Source organism: Callionymus lyra, chromosome 4 (assembly GCF_982586985.1).
Source record: "Callionymus lyra chromosome 4, fCalLyr1.hap1.1, whole genome shotgun sequence".
NCBI lineage: Eukaryota > Metazoa > Chordata > Actinopteri > Syngnathiformes > Callionymidae > Callionymus > Callionymus lyra.
The window spans coordinates 27,492,165-27,510,845 of NC_141821.1; the positions used below are offsets into that span (position 1 = coordinate 27,492,165).

General features: G+C 37.6%; 1 protein-coding gene across 4 annotated transcripts in view; it reads right to left on the reverse strand.

Moving 5' to 3' along the window:
* LOC148082311 (RNA-binding protein with multiple splicing-like) overlaps window positions 1–10,751 on the reverse strand; it is a 38,465-nt gene extending 27,714 nt beyond the window's left edge. For 3 of the 4 annotated variants that reach the window (XR_015710924.1, XR_015710923.1, XM_087789478.1), the window contains exon 1: window positions 10,385–10,748. Coding sequence is in view for 1 of the 4 variants with exons in the window: in XM_087789478.1 (XP_087645604.1) it covers window positions 10,385–10,444 (60 nt within the window). In the remaining 3 variants the exon portion in view is untranslated. Of the gene's footprint in view, window positions 1–10,384 lie in introns of all 4 variants that reach the window. The other variant, XR_015710925.1, reaches the window with a different exon arrangement.
* Window positions 10,752–18,681: the final 7,930 nt, after the last annotated feature.

The following is an 18,681-nucleotide window of genomic DNA, read 5'->3' on the forward strand; positions in this document are numbered from 1 at the left end:
TAAATTCCAAGTATACCTGAAGAAGGAAAACAATACAGCAATCATCATGTAGTCGACAAAAAGTTAATGAGCATTTATGATTTGAGGTTTTATACATTTTTATAGTAGATATAAATACTTATGTAGTATATTTTTTTAAATCTACATTCATTTATGCCTTCCTTTATTATTTAATTTTTCCATATTATTATGGAAATAATTAAATATTATTATTATTTTTCACAGGTATTTTTTAAATATTTTATTGTTTAATTTTTGGGGGGTTTACAAAGTGTTGTCTCATTGTAATACATAGCATTTCGAGCCCTTGAAGATTCATCTTTGTAATTAATTACAGTAATTTAAATTGAAAGACCTGACGACTCTGTGATTCATTTTCCAATTACATAACAACATTGAAACAGTTTATATGTATTTAACTCTCAGTTTTAAGGTGTGGGTCTCTACATATAACAGACTGATGATATAGAAGAATGTGGTTAAGGGTTGCCTTGCCCGTAAAAGTATATTGAAAGACTTTGAAGTCATAGAAAAGCTAAGGGTTAGGTAAAATTGTGCAATTTCCACGCTACAGCACTTGTAAACCTTTTACCTTGATTTTAATGGGGTTAAGATACTGTTTAACGCGTTCTTCATGAGTTGCATACCAACATTTCTAAAGTGATGAGTGATTTCTGAGTGACCATTAACTGACCTGCTTCACAGAGGGTTCAATTATAAAAACAGCAGTCCCTACCAACCACAACCAGCTGAGTACTTCACAGCCAGAGAATCAGTTCAGTTCCTTGGCAACGCTCAAGCAAGGCACAGCAGACCGTAAAGCCCCGGGCCAAAGACAACAGATCCCATTAAATCCTCTAATGCAGCAAGTCCCAAGCGATCGATTCACCTCTAATCAGACATCCCCGACTACCAAGTTCCAGATGAGGTTATACGGTTATTGATACTCTTCTCGCTATGCTTGTCACCCTTGGGTTAAAGAAGAGTGCGGGTAAACGCTCTGTCAGTGTAATTTTACTTCACAGAGATGTATTTTATTAGATGATTGGCAACCTTTTAAAGTTCAACTTTCAAGCCAAGCATTTGAGGTCAGTAGATCAGCCGACCATACCTGTCTTCTTTGGATGAAGATGTTTGTGGGAACTAAAAACTCAGGTAACTATAAAAAATATTCTGAAAGGGGAGCTAAGCAGCATTTTGACCGCAATAAGAACCCACGTTTGCTTGCCTAACCAAATTTGCACAACAACAATTCAGAGGAGAATATATAGAAGAATTTGGTTGCTTCAAAACATATATTACATGAGTTAAAGCCAATTTATAGTGCCATGTTTTAAATGCATATAACATTTAATAATATACAATTCAATTACGATTATGATGAAATATATATTGTAAATCTCATGTCATTAAAATGATATTCTTAACAGCTTTTAATTACTGTTTTAGTATTTGTATTAGTTAAATGCCTTCTTCAAGTCCATATGTGAACAAGTTGAGCAAACTCTCAACAAGACATAAAGAAATAAAAATAAATATCGCTCAAATCCTGCCAAGAGCCAAGATTTCGACTCCACAAGATTTATTTGCTCTTTTTGGGTAGTACAATATCAATTATTATAATATAAGGTTATATAATGTGCTATATGAAAAAGTCCGGAAAAAGTGAAAGTCATTAAATTATGTCCGTTTTGAAATACATTTGAATAAAGTGAGTAGAAAAATATTTTCATTTTCAACAGCTGGTTTTCAATCCGCATCTGACTGCAATGGATCTGAAATAACAGACAACCTCAGAACACTGTGAGCTTCGAGAAAGTTATCCAGCATCGCTTGAGTCCTCCGTCATAAAAACAACAGTCTCACTGACAGACTCCCACAATCGTTTGCTATCTATCTTGTCAGAGCTTTGTGTTGGCATCGCTCTCCACCCTCCTCACGTGTTATTTTTCTTCTTCCATCTTGGAGAATGTGGGGAGTGAGATAGCACATGCCTTAAATGGATGAGTTTTTTTTTTGTTGACCGCATGAGTTCAACAGGCCATGTTTCACATTCAGGCGCGGGGGTCACAGGTTAGGCTTAAGGCTATTGCTCAAGTCATGGGGGTCATCCGTGAGATTAAGCACACTCCTAACGTCACGACTGAGCACTCAGAGAAGTACTTCATTGCTCTGATTCTCTCTCCGATGTGCTTTCAAGCAAAGACGGGTTAGTAAATGTTCCAACAGGTTGACCTTTAAAAGACATTTAAATAAACAACCCAGAGAGAAACTAAAACGACTTGATGGTTTTCCTTTGGTGTACAAAAACCCCTGGTATTATATACTATAGAAAGAAACTCAGGGTTTATTGTGAATGATTCCTGGAATGACCCCCCCAAAAAAAAGTTATTTTGCCAAATAACTTCTCAGTTGGTAGCTCCCTTCTTCTTTATCTTGAAAGGAGATAGCATTCCAAGTACTCATTAACGTGAACCAATCGAGCACGACCGTGTCAGAAACTTCCTCTGCTTTCTTTGTAGCTGCCTGGTGAAGTAGACGCCTACACCGTTTGGCTCCGAGGGTGAGTGCACAAGCGTCCGCAATGAAAGACAACACATAGAAGTCACTCACTTGGTCCTGGAGTTTAACATCTGACTCTGGTGCTCGCTCACTTGCACTGCATGTTAAGTACTTTTTTTTCAGAAAGCAGGAAAAGAACAATTGACAAGGAAAACAAACATGATTGACACCAATTTACTATAGAGTCACCTTATCTTCATTTCTTGTATAAAAAGGGAAGTTCACCATGGGAACTGACTGATGTTAAGCCACATAATTGCAGAGAATCTTAGACACATATTGGCATGCATTTAAACAATAAAACCTGACAGATACATTTTTTAGTTCGATTTTAGCTCAGTAATTAAAATCTTGTCACTGACTTTCAGGAACAGTCCGACCAAGCCCCCTCTTTCTGGCCCTCCAGATGACCATAAACGGTCCTTCAGTTAACAGATTTCAGGGTCATGCTTGAGAGTGAGATTAAGAGGAGGGAGTGTACCAACCGGGATGAAACAGGGAGGAGGGTAGGAAAGAAGAGGAGAGTGGCAATTATTAGAAAAAACAATAGGAGGGTGAGGAGTGGGAGGGAAAGGAGGAGGAAGCGGTGGGAGAACAAGATAAATAAAGAGAGGGAAGAAAAATGGGTGGGACAGATGAAAGGAGCGAAGGAAGGAAATTTTGAGGAAAGGAGATAAAACAAAGTTGAGAAAAAAAGTTCCAAAACATGAATTTGGAGGAACAGAAGAAGCAAGTATAGATATATGTAACCTAGAAAATATAATGATGCGGTGACTCAGCAGTATTAAGTACAGGTCACACGGAGGAACATAAATACAGTTTGACAAAGGCAGACAAGATGGCTGTCTTGGCACAAACACTTCTTCACACCTCAAGAGTAACTCACATCTGACAACATGGTCCTTTGAAAGAAGCTGTTTCAAAGACTCCCCTCCTCCGTCACTGTCACTTTAAACAGTTTATATTTAGAGGAATATATCTGTCACCATATCGGGTGAAATCTTTTTTTTTCTTAAACATTTTTTTATCTGACTTTGTACTTAAGACATCAGTGGCACAGACTCCTTTGCCAGCCGTTCCTGACGCTAAGCCTTGTTGTTGTCTTTTTCAAATACCTCTTGTCACACCGGTGAAAAGTGGCTAAGATAAGAGGACAATTCCCCCCTGGTGTTTTATAAATAAACTCAAAACTATCAGACAAAAGATAAAGAGGAGGTTAGGCTGCAGGACGAGAGTTACACCTCTGTGGTTATCATGTTAGATGCAGTGTTTATTGATTTTTAAATTGTTGCCGTTTTATGGATTCATTTCAACATTTAATTCAAAAGTGTTTATTTGTTGCAAAAAAATAACAGCCACAAAAAATATTTCCCCTTCATGAATGCATAATAATCAACTTGTTTTATGATTTAGTTCAATAAAACAAAGAAATAAAATGTTTTATTTAGTATGATGGGAATTAAATGCTGTCACTATCCTCCTCAGGTATCATCCTGCCTCATTAGAAAGAGCAGTAAATTCACATTGTTGCAATTTTCAACTGCTCATTTCTTTCAGGAAATCAGATCTATACCCAATCTTAGGTCATGACCTCCAAGAACAAAAGACATTCAACCTATACAAGCAGCAGAAGTATGTTTTCTTAGGCTGGTGGCTGGAATCAGGGCAAACAAAAGGCCAGATAGGAAGATTACACAATGTCGTAAGGGAAACTTTTCAAATTCAAGCAGAGACTGAAAACCAGTTCCGTTCGGAAGAGATATTTAAGACTACACTTTAGGGTTGTATTAAAATATACTTTTACGATTTGATAAATCATTCTGGAAGATTAAAGAATGACAAAGAGAGTCCGTGAGACCCTTTGTGTGTTCCCATTTTACCCCTAAGCTCCTATTGCGCTACAGATTACTGTCACATGGAGTTAACATATCTGTTGCCCTTTTCATAGATATGCGCACCTAAACGGACCACACACATGCCACTTTGTTACAGACCGTTCCGGCCCCCCTCCGCTTCACCAGCAGCAAAGCTCCCACCTACATCTCTTCAATGAAAAGGTTACAATGACCACATGACCTGCTATTTGAAGAAGACCTGGTGGATGCCCAACGCAGACCGAGCCCAATCCAATTACACCCCAGGGAGAGTCACTGCGTGCGGTGACCTCTGTCTGACTGGTACAGTTTTTCTCCTGGCTCTCGTAAAGATACACTTACATGTTTCTAGTTGGGTAGAATCAACTGATGTCTTACGAGCATCAGACCCTCGCTGGATTTTTTATGTCCGTGAACAAGATCCGCTGAAGAAAGATTAAAAGACTGTTGATTTATTGCGAACTTTAGGAAATGAAGTTTCGGACCACCAAAGATGGCTAAAGAGGGAACTAACGTGAACACATTCCAGCAATTAGAAAAGGAGTTAGCGTCAGATTGAGGCTGTGAAGTAAACACGTCTATAACTTCATGAAATGAAGCCAATATATAATATTTATGACAGCACTATGTTCTCTTTGACGAAAGACTTGGACTGTTGGAAAAGTGAAGCAAAGGCACAATATTTGTACCCTGGTACAGAGAATCTGGCAATTATAAGCGAGTAATGTCGAGAAATTACGTAATATAAAATGAACAAAGTGGCACCCCTGCTTTAAACAAAATGGAAACTGTTTTGCCAGTTTTAGGCGACTATGTATTCTGTTAATCTGTCTTTAATTCTCCCCTAGAAGCTAATATGCCTGAGTTAAGATTGCTTAATAAATCTGAGACGTTTGATATTTCCCCTATGCATACAAAGACTTGGATAAACAAATGTGCTTTTAAAGAGCAATGTCATCTTGCACAAAATGACAGTAAACACCCATTAAAAATATTAGTGCTATTCCCAAAAGTGCGAATAATGGCCAGTCAGTTTTTGAGAGAGAATGATTTCTATCTTGTTTGTTCACTTCTCGGATATTGGCCATAATATATCCTTTAAATATCCATATAGTAATATGTATTGATTTAAGGATATTGCTACAGTATCAAGCACCAGACGCTGTTCGCACATAATCACAATAAAGCTGATCAATCTCTTCACTGTCGGCCAAGAAGTGAAACACTAAGAGTCAAGCAGGGTCTTAATGTAACAGCAAATGATTTTAAAGAGCACAGTGGACCTTAAAGTAAAGCTAAAGCATCACCACTTCATTACCAAATTTTAAAAAAGTGACTTCTAACTGTATATGTATAAGCATGCAAAATGTTATCATTATTTAATATTTTTTGTTGAAAATGTTAAGGCGCTCAATGTATATAAATACATAAAAGCAACTGTCGAACAATTATGTAAACAATTTAATTGTAGTATAAACAAAAATGCCCATACTTATACAATTATTAAAATGTAAAAAGTCACATTGACAAAAGACAAATTATTGCTGTGGTATCTATTTGATAAAAGGTTGTACGAGGTCACTGAACAGACACAGATTTTCAGATATATTCAAACTTGAATAGAATCATTTCATTGCAACTATCAAGCCTTTGTACATTTGTTGAATGATTTCATTGTTGCTATTAAATCACCAGAAAAACTCTTACAACTGGTTAGTTTAAAATGAACGGCAAGTATTAACAAGTATTAACTATATAGTTGACTGTCAGTCATATACAGTATATAGATATATAGATCTTTCTTAATGACTTTTCAATGTTTTACACAATAAAAAGACTTGAATGAACACCAGAAAAAAAGAATTGAATAGTTGTTCATTATTTCTGCTTATTGAGTTTATGTCATTGTGGTTCAGTGCGAGAGGCCGTGGGGGAAGCAGAGGGCAAAGCAGAAAGCAAGAATAACTGGCTTCCTTATTTGGACATCAACTCATTTTTCCAAGAAATGCTGTAACAGTGGGGATTTATCTAGCAATGACAGATATCTGATTGTTCTATCACAAGTTTGGACTGAAATCTGAAATTCAAATATATTTTTATAACACGCTTTTTTATAACAAACCTATACATTTTCTTCATCTCTCTCTCTGTATATATATATACTGTGTATACATATATATATGTTGTTTAATCAAGTCTTTTCATTGTGTAAAACATTAAAAAGAAAGTTGTACATATATGACTGCTGGTCAAGTTTATAGTTACATAAAATTGTGATGCTATTAAAAAGGGTCAATGTAAAAATATCGTCATGGTAGTTTATTCCATCCCACAGTCAATTCAATTCAATTCAATTTTATTTAAAGTGTCTTATCAGGTTATCTCAACAGTTGAGGTATGACTATATTGGAGAAAAGAAAAACAGATCCCAGCAACTCAACCATGAGTTAATCACAGCGTGATAGTGCCCTCCTTTTAGAAGGCAGAAACCTGGAGCAGAACCAGACTCAGTGTCGACGGAGACGGCTGGAAGGGTGGATGGGGGGGGTAGACAGATGGATGAGAGGCTACAGTGAGAGAAAAGAGGAGAGTATAGAGTAGGGCAGCAGAGTCCAGGGAGGGTCAGTACCTAACAATAAAGATGTGTAAGAGGTAGTGCTGGGTCCATTGTTGGACTGGGTGTCTGTCAATGCGTCCCCTTCCCTCTGAACCATTGTCGCACCAGCCCTCTCACAACAAAAAACAAGTTTACAAAGGTGACAAAATGCATTTCAATTCGCACCTCTTAAAACTGTGCAGCAGAGGTTCAACAACATTGCAGTTGCAGTGTTCTGACACAGGAGAAGCTCAAACTTACTTTTTGCTGCTTTAAATATGAGTTATGTTCACTTCCCTTATATTTAAACCTCATGTGGCCGAGAGTAGTCGTACTTAAGGTAACACTTGAATAGAATGTTTAGCCGTCTACCTGAAATGCAAGTCTAACTTCACATTCAGGTAGTGTAGAAGCAGAAAAAGGAAAATAAACCTTTAGACTCCCATTAACGGGGTGAACTCCGCTTCAAGTTGCAGTGAATTGTGGGTCATGGCTACACAGCCGACAGGAGACTCGCGATCAGAGTGGCTCAAGTTGCTGTCGAGTGTCACTTTTTGAGAAAACGTCACAAACACCTGATAGTGGCGCTTATCAAACGTGCTCTATAGATTAGACGCTACCGGAGGCGGTTGCGGGGGTTCAAACACGCGGCGCCTACCCTGACTCGAGACCATGTTTGGTGTGCATCGGTCCACGAGCATGATCACAATTAACCAACATCAAGTTCTACGACAATTCCCGAGCAATGAGACATCCAGCTCTCGTCTGAGATGTACTGGTGCGAATCAGTGATCTATTTGAGTCACCGTGCATGAGCGAATGAAGGGGGGGGCGCGGTTTTTCAGCATGTGAGAGTCACACCAGTGAGGTTGTTAAACTTTGGCTCTCATAACCAAGCTGTTTATGGTTTCCTAAGTGCTGTTGAGCAGAGAACTGTTTGACATTTTACAGTGAGATACTTTGACAGGAGGAATGCAGTGTGCAACAAATTAACACGAACGTAATATGTATAAAAGAAGGACATAGAAGGATGTGAAAGAACAAAGATTCATGTGATGTTGCTCAACTTCTACACTTGCTTTTAGATGTTTTTTCTTCAGTGTATTTCACCTCACTTGTCCAACAGAAGTGCAAGCTGGTGTTAATCCGTGTAAGTACTATACAATCTAGAAAAATATTATATTTTAAAAAGTTGATTCAGTCTGGATAGTTTACAAACATTTCCACAAACATTTGAACATTTTCAGGCCAGTCCTGTCTCTCCCTGTACAAGAACCCAAGCTTCCCAGTTAATATACTTTAACTCAATGGCATACACATTTTTTTACTTGGCGAAATGTCACCAGTTTTATTAATAATGTTGTTTAACCTTCCTGAAAGACTGTTCGGCTTTACTTTAATTTACCCTTTCAATATATATATATACTGTATATCTTCATTTTCATCCCGGTGTCAATAATAACTTGAATAGAAAGGCATGTTTAGCGTTTTAAACGTGATATAAATCGTCTGCCTTTAGTCTTTGGAATGTCTGTTTGTTTCTACTAACATCATTAGTGAAGCACAGAGCCAGCTCTCCACACTTCACCAAATATGGTGATACATCAGACAGAGTTTTCAGGACCCAGAGTCCCAATAATGCCAAGAGAAACATTTGATTATATTTGATAGAACTTTCCTCACAGCACACTCTCGCAGACTTGAACTCTCCTGGAATATCAACTTAAATCACTGCCAGAGAATATTATTCTGTTCCAGAAAAGAGCGGAACAATATCTGAGATATGACAAATGGATTGTTAAGCGCAAGAAACTGTCAGTACGTATAAATATTAACTATAAAATGATATTTTATCATCCAAACAGTTGACTGGGTTAAATTTGATTGCTAAACAAGTGTAAAAATTATTTATAGTTGATTTAAATTGGAATTCTGTGTGGCATTACGTCATATCCTGAGTCGCCACTTCTATGATGTAATGACAAGAAATGCTTTTGGCTACAGACGGGTTCTTAAACTGATAAATGTACCTTAAGTTTTCAATTTGAACCCAACACTTAGACAAGATGACAAAATATCAAAGGCAAAAGTGACAAATCTTACTGAAAAATGTCACATTAACTGCCAACACAGGCTAAGAACACAGTAATTGTAAATGTTTTATTCAATTTGTAATCATTTCTGTCCTTAAAAACGAATCACCTACATATTGAGTAAACAGTCTTTTCTTACTTAGTGTGCAACATTTTATTGTCGATATAAAATAAGAGACATAAAACAATTATTACGACAAGCGTTATACTGGTGAGAGGATGTATCGCAGCAGTTATTGCCGACATGTTGCAGGAGCAGTTGTGTGAACTTCAATTGGTCCCCAAGCCTCAATGAAATCTAATTCATCCCGGTCAAGAAATACCCTTTACTACGATGGTGAACATTCTCAGCTCCTTTATTGGCTGTTTCCTACTGGTGTGTGAAGTCGGTCTCCGTGCTTCACTGAAACAAAACCGCAGTGGCCCTTATTATTATTATAGTCTTCACCGATTTTCTGGTTTCGTTTTGATAAAAATTCTGAGGCCACTGCCCTTGACGTTACATACAGAGTTTGCCTTGTTTGACTGTTGAAGATCGGTATTACGGCTGGCTTGTCCAGTTCCTAAATATCAGCAATATATGTTGAGTAGGACCTGATATATTTGAATTAAATTGGTGCAGAAAATTAGTAAAACTTTAATCATATTTCACCATTGAATACATTTGATAAGATATTTAGTTAACCATGATGTAAACTGATGTATTTAAAATAAAGAAAAAAGAAGGGCTTAGAAAGACAAAATAAAGCACGACAGAAAAGGATTAAGAGTTTACCTTTTTGCAAGTGTAAATTATGATTTTGTTTACCATTAGTTTTTTTCTTTTCAGTTTTTATTTTTAGTATTTTAATTGTTAAAGTTTTTATTTCACTTGATATTGGACATTTTTGATATACATCTATTAATATTAATAAAAAATGTATTTATACAATTAAAATAAAAAGAGTACGTACATCTTATGGAGTTTGGTCACTTCCTGTAACACCATACTGTTTAAACATAACTAGAAGTTAAAAATTAAAATATAAACGTGTTTTATCAATTGAAGGAGGCTTTAAAGTTACATGACCGAGCGCTTCGTCGAAGTGAAACGGGTTGCGTTTTATCTATATTTTTAATAACCTCTACGTTTTAAAATAACATTAGAAATAGTTGAAACGCGACTCGAAAAGGAATATATATGGATCTTTAAAGCAGGAAGCGAAGGCAGGTGAGAAAACAAACGCCTAAATAAAAGTTTGTGAAGCGACAGTACTCACCTCCTCCTCGTGGTTGCTGAATTCACTCGGTTCGTTTTCCTTCTCGATATTGTTATTCATTCTGAGTTGGAACTCGTTCACTTAGCCTGGACTTGGTCTTTTTTTTTCTTCCACGCGTGTCTTGTCTTTCTCCGTGGGCTGGACTGTTTTTTTTTAGTTTTTTAAATAAAGCTACAAAACGAAATAAGAGAAAAACAGCGCCCGGGACACACAACAGTTTAAACACCGCTCCTAGTTTAGTCTGGTCACATGAATATTACTAGAGTCGAGACGCTGCCAAAATATTCCTAAAATTCCCTGGAAAGCTTCTCCGGAGGCTCTGTCTGCTTCCGACATGAAATACAGTAAATGTTGAGCTGAGCGAGCCTGCAGGCGAACTTCTCTCGCATCTCAGGGAGGGAGGAGAGAGGAGGAGGAGGAGGAGGACAGGGAGGAGAGGGAGGATGAAGAAGGAGGGAAAGGTAGATCCAGGAAATAACAGAATATTAAAGCAAAGAAGTGTGGAAATGTATATTTTCAATGCAGACACAAATTAGATTTAAATAAATGCTGTAACAGTGGATTTGAGAGAAATTATTTCCCCCAATATATGTATGAATAAACTCAAACATGAAGACACATTATCTTCAATAATGCTCAATATTCGTGACATCAATGAGGATATATAAATTTATTTTTTCCTTTCTCTGCTGAAGGTTTTCTTCTGTGGTGATACATTAACAAGTAGTTGAAATCATTTTATTAAAAAAATATATTTAAAGGTAAGGTAAGGTAAGGTAAAACTTTATTGATATTGTTTTTTTCCAATAGCCACAGCAAATACAGTAATTTTTCATAAAAAAAATAAAAAATAAATAAAATAAGAACAAAGAGAAATAAAGAGAAAGAACAAGATGATACAATCTAAGTCTAAAGATAAAGATAAAGAACATGGATCAAAGAAAAATAACAAAAAAACAAAGGATACAAAGACTAACATAGAACAGAACATTCAGATACTTTCACGCCACTAAAAATTAAAAAATTCCCTCCATTAAAGAATTCTTTTGAAGTCTCATTTTATCAAATTATTTAAAAATCCCCAATCTCCATCAAAGTTCATTTTTTTTTTAAAGAGTCAATTTCAATTTATTATTTTATCTTATTCTTAACTAAAAGGTGTGCGTGTCACACTTATTCAATACAATGGCAATTGGGGTTTTCAGGTGTCAGATGGTTGAGTGATTTTCTTTCTTGCTCAGACATGGGACAAATACACTTCGCTGTTTGCGTTCAAAGGCATTTTCGTTGATGGATCATGAGGTTGAAGGTTAAGTAGGTGGACGGTCTAACAAAATGGTATTTGTATGAGTTGTAATGTGTGGCTAAGTGGAGGGTCCTGTAGGGGGCTGGTAAACGACAGGGGGCTGGTTATAGAAACATTCAAGTGACAGCTTTACAGCGGGCTTTGACAGCAAGGCTATGTGTTTGAGTAAGTTGCTTATGACGTATATAATAAATAGGTGTAATGGAGTTGTGTAAGTTTTCACGTGTGTGAGAGAGGAATACATCGTCTTATCAAGTGTTGGAGGAGCGACTCGAACAATCAGTGGCAGTATTGGCTATCTGCATATTATTTCAGTCCCTGCCACACTTGTGTTAAAGTATTCTGGATTCATCTTATCACTAGTGACACAGATACCGTGGAGTTGATCAGTTGTTTCTTATCAGCTTTCATCAGTAGGGTCAGTATCAGTATATGCATTACATGTAAACAAATGTTTTTTGTGAATTAACTGCTGTATCTGTGTTGTATTCCTTATAGATCAAATTGGCTGCACATCCATCTCCAATTTAAAACCCTGTAAACCAAGTCACACCTTGAAGTTGTAGTTTACTGATAAAAAGCTGAGACAGCATAGACTAACTTCACATATGTATTTGGCTTATTTTAAAAAACTATAAAACTGTGTGTGGTCGCGCCCACACTGATGTGAAGTTGTTGTCTTCAGACCCAGGGTTGAATATATTGACCTTTAAAGTATATACTTTATTGAATATTGTTTTGATTGTTTAAGCGCTTTGTGACCCTGGTCTGGAAAAGCGCTATATAAATAAAAATTACTTACTTACTTACTTACTTACTATACAGTGCGCCTTCCAGCTAAGAGGCATCAGCTCTCACACCAACTTGATAGTGCATTTACTGTCTCGGGTATCCAAACAATCCTTATGTTATTCCTTTTGCAACCAGGCTTCTTAGTCCACAAGCACTTAAGCGACCACCGGACCTTAGCTTTCATTGTGGAAACTTCAGATTTGTTGAGACTTGTACTCCTTGAGCTCTGGCTGCACTAATGTCCGTAAAAATCACCAACATTTTCTTTTACAATACTGCGGAAAACTTTTGTTTTGAGGATACTGACTAAATGCTTGCGCTACTAACAAAGAGAGGCGTTCTTGTGGAAATTCTCTGACCGACGCATCGGATGTCTAGGTACTGACCAAGTTGCTCAGCCAACGTTGGTATTGAGGGTCATGTGGATTTATACATTGTTTGCCTGTCTATGATTGATTAACCAGCCATTTTCTTAGTTAGTGCGAAGGATAAAACCCAATATTTTTGCAAAAGTATTCCGAAAAAAAACCTCACAAAAACTACTTCTACTGGACGGTGTGCTCAACAGCGCCCCCATTTCCCAGGTCAATCTAAAAACAACTGTGTACAATCTTGTGAGTAAAACATCTACCAAGATTTAAGGATTTAATTGACTTAAATAAAAAACAAAACACAGTTTGTTTGAACACAAACTGGTGCTTAAGAACTATGCTTGGGCGACCGCTTGCGTTACCTAACGTCTTCAGACTAAGTTCAATAACAACACATTTGTTACTATGGTCAAAATTAAAATGTGTATGTATTGAGTAATTTGACTGCATGCCATGTTTTATAAACTCTTTCTATACTTTTTGGCTTTCAGGACCACCATAGTCACCAGCAGCAGTGCACAGAGCAGACGTGGGCAAAATGTGTCCCTGTGACCAGATGCTGCCCTTTGACTGCATTCATGTGATATAAAACAATTGAATGTATTCGTTTTTATATTTACTTAAATTTAATTTTTCATTTCAACAAAACATGCTTATTCCCCAACAGTGTATTTCTATTAGAAATCATATGTGTATACAAGTATGGAAAAAAAAGATAAAAGACGTCTTCTACTATATGTATCAACTGTCTAAGTGCAGAACTCACTCACCGTTCATTGGTACAGAGGAGGTTTACAGTTTGAGATAATACAGCCGCCGTGTCCCCATGTTTGTGAAGCCCAGGCATGTGAAGGACGGCTAGAGACAACACCTGTAAATTGCTCAAGATTTAAGTGTGATAACAAGTGGCCCAAATCCACTCTAAGCGCAGTGGAGGCTCTTTGATTTATGATCTCGGAGTGTGGAAACAGTCCGGAGCCTGCAGCTGTGGAAGTGATGTCTCAACAGCAGCCTCGCTGAGTAAAGTTCATCGACACACCTATCATTGACTGAAGCCTTTAAGAGCAGCCTTCACGTGACCAAAATGTGGGGATGTGTATTGGCAAGAATCCTATTTTTCAAGATATTGTGATACTGTAGGATGTATTTGTAGTACTTGACTCAGGAATTTACAGACCACAGGGCTGATGAAGTAACTATTTCATTTGTTTTTGAAACCAAAGCAAAAGCTTTTTTTTATTAAGTCATTGTTGGGAATGTTTATTTAATACTTTATTCAGACAGAAAAAATGAAACATCGATACAGTGCTGTTGAATAGCGATAAAGTATCAGTCAAAAAGGTAGTAATATGTTATTATGGACATTTTCTCACACCCATACTCAAAACATTTCTTACCAGTTGTACGTTTCAGAGGATCTGTGTAGTAGGTCGGAGCTGGAGACTTTATATGTTCCAAGTCAGTTGTGTTACCGGACAGAGGCTCACAGCCCCTGACAGGCTGTGTGGACGTTTTTGCTGACCCTGCGCCTCAAAAGAAGGGAAAACAGTCAACGTAAATCGCTCTTTCTCCGCTTTCCTTCCCCTTGATCATGTCTATATCAATTACAGAGCATGTGAAGCATGAACAATGAAGGAGAGGACATGGCAGATTCCTTTATGCTGATGAGAGGCAGTTTGGGGGGAGAAGGGGGAGGGTCCTCCAAGCAGATAAAAATGGAAATCTTTCCCTTTGCTGCTCAACACTCCTGTATCAAAGCTTCCTGCCGGAGTCTGGGGAGCACAGGGAGGGGGGAGTAGAGGCGGGGATGAGGCGGAGAGTCGTGGAGTAGGGAAGAGGGGGGAGATGTCCCAGCTGTGTTTGACAGGTCTCAGGGCTGAGCTGTGTGGTCTGATGCTCGGAGAGGGCGGGTGGTGTCCCCCCACACCACCCCACCACCCCCCTGCCAATAACACACACAGACAGACACAGAGGGGGCAGTGGGGCTGCTAGGAGACAGTCTGGTCACGATGTCCTGGCAAACATGTCAGCCCGCTTTGACATGGCCCAGCCTTACATGAAGATATCCGGGGTGTTATCGACGCAGTCCTGGGCCGGAGCGAATGTTAAAACCTGCTCCCAAAGGCCTGGTTTTTTAGATAAGTGCGAGCAGTAAAACACAACCGGGCGCGTTTATATCAAGAGAGAAAGCAGATTCAAAGATGAGCATTACGTCATTCCCAGCAGCGTCATTACTAATTCTATTTATTTCATGGGACTTTCGGATCCAAGAATTAGGACAGCGATAATGGTCATAAGAAAAAGGAGAAAAACATACGAGTTAATAAAATTCATTTGACTCGTTTTAATAAACTTGCGCTTGTTGCTCAATTTTAAACACTTATAAGTCATGGACTCTACCTCCAACAACCACCGCAGAGCTATAGGAGCCGTCAGTCCTCGCCTGCTGGTCAAGGCAGCCAGTGTCTATGTTTATCTTGTCTCTCCCGCCTGCCTGCTCTCCTTATGCTCCGAACCTGAGCCTCTCCGGATCATCCCGAAACCACCACGAAACCAACATCCCAGCGATTCCCTGCATCATGCTCATAAACATGTCTCTACTTACCTCCCTTTCTGTTTGGGTCTTTACTTAGGGAGAAACGTCTCATAACGTCAATAAATAAAAACCTTCCAATAATGGTAATATGGAGAAGAAAAACATGTATTCAATCTGTTTCAATACACATTTTCATTTGAAATGCTAGGGGGGAATCTTATAATAATAATCATCAAACAAACCATCAATAATATTGAAAAATAAATTTGAAAATTGAAAACAATATTATTAAAACAATAATTTTCTTAAGGCAAAATGCAAATGCAATAGATTTCTCAACTTAATGAAAATATGAAAATATATTAAACATGTGTAAAACTTTATTTTCTTTCGTTTTTTTAACATCTAACTAAATGTGTAAGTGAACTTGAAAATACCGCACATTGTATTTTTCCGCATTATGGACAGCATGGTTGAATAACCCCTGAATAAGTGTTGAGTCAATTCAACCTCAACTGAGCGAGGATTGTAAAACATGTTTTAGGCTTTCAGATATTGAACAAGGTTTTTACATTTACAAATATTCATTCATCATACCAACGTTTAACTTTGTAAGGACGTGCATATGTAGTACAGTAAAATGTCGCCCTTGAAACTTGAATTACTTCAAGAACCTTTGAAATCAGTTCCTTTACTTATGTTCCATTGAGCACACATCACTGATGAATGGATGGATTATTTTTTTATACTAGTACAAGTATAAACACAAAAAGGAAACTTATTCAATTGGCTACTGGTCATATATTAACAGCATTCTTCAGCAATATAAAATTATATATTCCAAATCTTTAACCTGCCATATTTAATAATCTGAGACCTTTCAATTGGCTGAAAATCTAAATTAGTTTTTAAACTATCAATGGATATACAAAAATTAAATGAAATTAATGAACTGATAAATAATTATGGATAAAAATGATTAGAAAACGTGGATTTTAAACAGTATAGAGTACTGCCGGAATGATAAAGGATTACAAGGCAGACGCAGCTGATTAAACGCTATTCATTTGAAAGCCGAATGTTTATTTCCTCCTACTGAGGGGAATTTACAGTAAAGTTTCTCTTCAGATTTAAATTTGGCTCTAGAGTGAAGAATCCCGAGCGAGAGATAGCCATTTTATTTCCTAAAATGTTAAGTTATGATCACTCGATCACACATTATTGGACGCATTGCTGTCAGGAAATATAGACACACGTTTTGTTGCTTCTGATCGGTATATATGTCGTGGGGCCTTCTGTGATTGGCTAGATTTATGAAAAAGGACTAAAGTTTATTATCATGAAAAGATATAGATAGATAGATAAAATATTAAATGGGCCAATATATTACATAATATAACATAATATTTTATTTAAGGCCAAATTGTTGTTTTTAAATATTATATTGTATTTTCTTGGTCACTTTTTTATATGATTGAAATTAAAACAGTTTTTTATGGTCTTCATTTTTTATCTGCAAATAAAGTACATACGCCTTTTTCGTCGCCACACAAACCTCCGTTACTTTGTTGTAAAAGTCCACCCTATTTTCTTTAGTTTAAAAACTCTACGCCTCAATGGAGATATGGCGTAGTTTGAGGCTCATTAGTTTGTTCCTCCGACTTAGCCTTTTCACTGCGGTTGTATTTATGATCAGTAAAACTAAATAAGGCCCTTACAAACATTCAACTTTAATGGTTAAAGTCATCAGCCAGACTGTAGAAAATCAGGGCAAATAAACGTATCTGTGATCATTATATTGGTGACATTCAGAGATACGTCAACCGGTGCACGTCAATTGCATACATCAACGCAGTTTGTGATGGATTGCGCATTGAGAGGTGAGGCACTGCCTCACCTGCCTCCCCTGACCGTCCCTGCTAGTTGCACCATCAAGTCAGTTTACTCATAATAAAATGTTAGATATTTTTGTTTGCTAAAACAGTGTTGTTGCCATTAAACTAAAAGGCCAATCAAGCTGTTTGTCTCCATAGATATTCCAAATGTTGACACAGGTTTACGCCCTAGACTATAATGCCTCCTTTACCTTTGAAACAAGTGCTTTTAAAGGTTCAACGGAAGGTATGTTAATTTGTTTATCCTCTTTTGTTGAGGAGTCAATGAAAGGTTAAAGTAAGCTCCAGCTCCCAGGGACTTTGACCTTTCTTCACCTTTAGGGCGAGGCAAAAATATATATTCATTCACCATCAACGATCCAGAGCCAACAAGTAATGCTGTATCACTCATGAATGGTTGTGTGTGCCAAAACTGGTCTACATTCCCCTCTTTCACATCAATTATTTTGTGGATGATGATAAAGATGAAGGTTCTTACCACAGTAGGTATTCAAGCATCCATTCTGTGCACTTAAGGGCTGTCTAACAAACATCTTTAGACTTCATAGAAAAAAAAGCCATTTAGTTATTATGATATTTTTAATAGGGTCTTAACAGTTTGTTTGTTTTTCAAATCAGTAGACTTAAAATATTCTTCTGTGCTATAATGTGGTTATTACTTTTATCAGTTGTTTGATAGACTGTCTGACTTACTTGGGCATGTGTTTGAAGCATGCTGCTTCCTTGACATTCAATCACTTTGGACCCCTGTTGAGGTTTATTACAATATTTTTGCAAAGCCCTGAGATCCGTGGAGGATAATAGGTCAAATCTTTCGATGGTTAAAGTCGACCTGCATGCAAAGGTCAGCAGTCACAAAGCTTTTACGCTTCCAAAAAAGATCCTCCAATGTAGGATTGTTTGCAAGGACAATAGTTGCGTCTTTAGAAAGAAGCAAAACCGTGATGTACAAGGAGGATGTAAAAATAACTGCTTCTAAATATAGTAGATAATTGAACTTCCTCTGACGTTCCTGCCATTATCTGCTATCATCAGAGTCATTCTGCCTCAGTAACAACCTTTAACAGATTAAAAGGCCACACTTGCACCCCATGAGGTCTTTATCACTCCACACATGCTTGCAACTGTGTCCTGCATCTGTCTTTCCTGTCATACTAAAGTAAACTGACGCTCTGCCAACACCCCAAAATAAGATGACGGTAGCTGGATAATCACAAACAAAGTGAGAACAGAGAAGTCTCAGCGTGACCCCAGCTGCACTACACTGCCGAAATAATTATCCCCATGGTGAACCTGGACTCTTCTGGGGACTCCACCGAGGTGCCCTCAAATGAGTATTGGCAGTCTGACACCAGCTGTGGGCGTCCAAAAGGGCGCCACTTTACCGTTACAGTCAG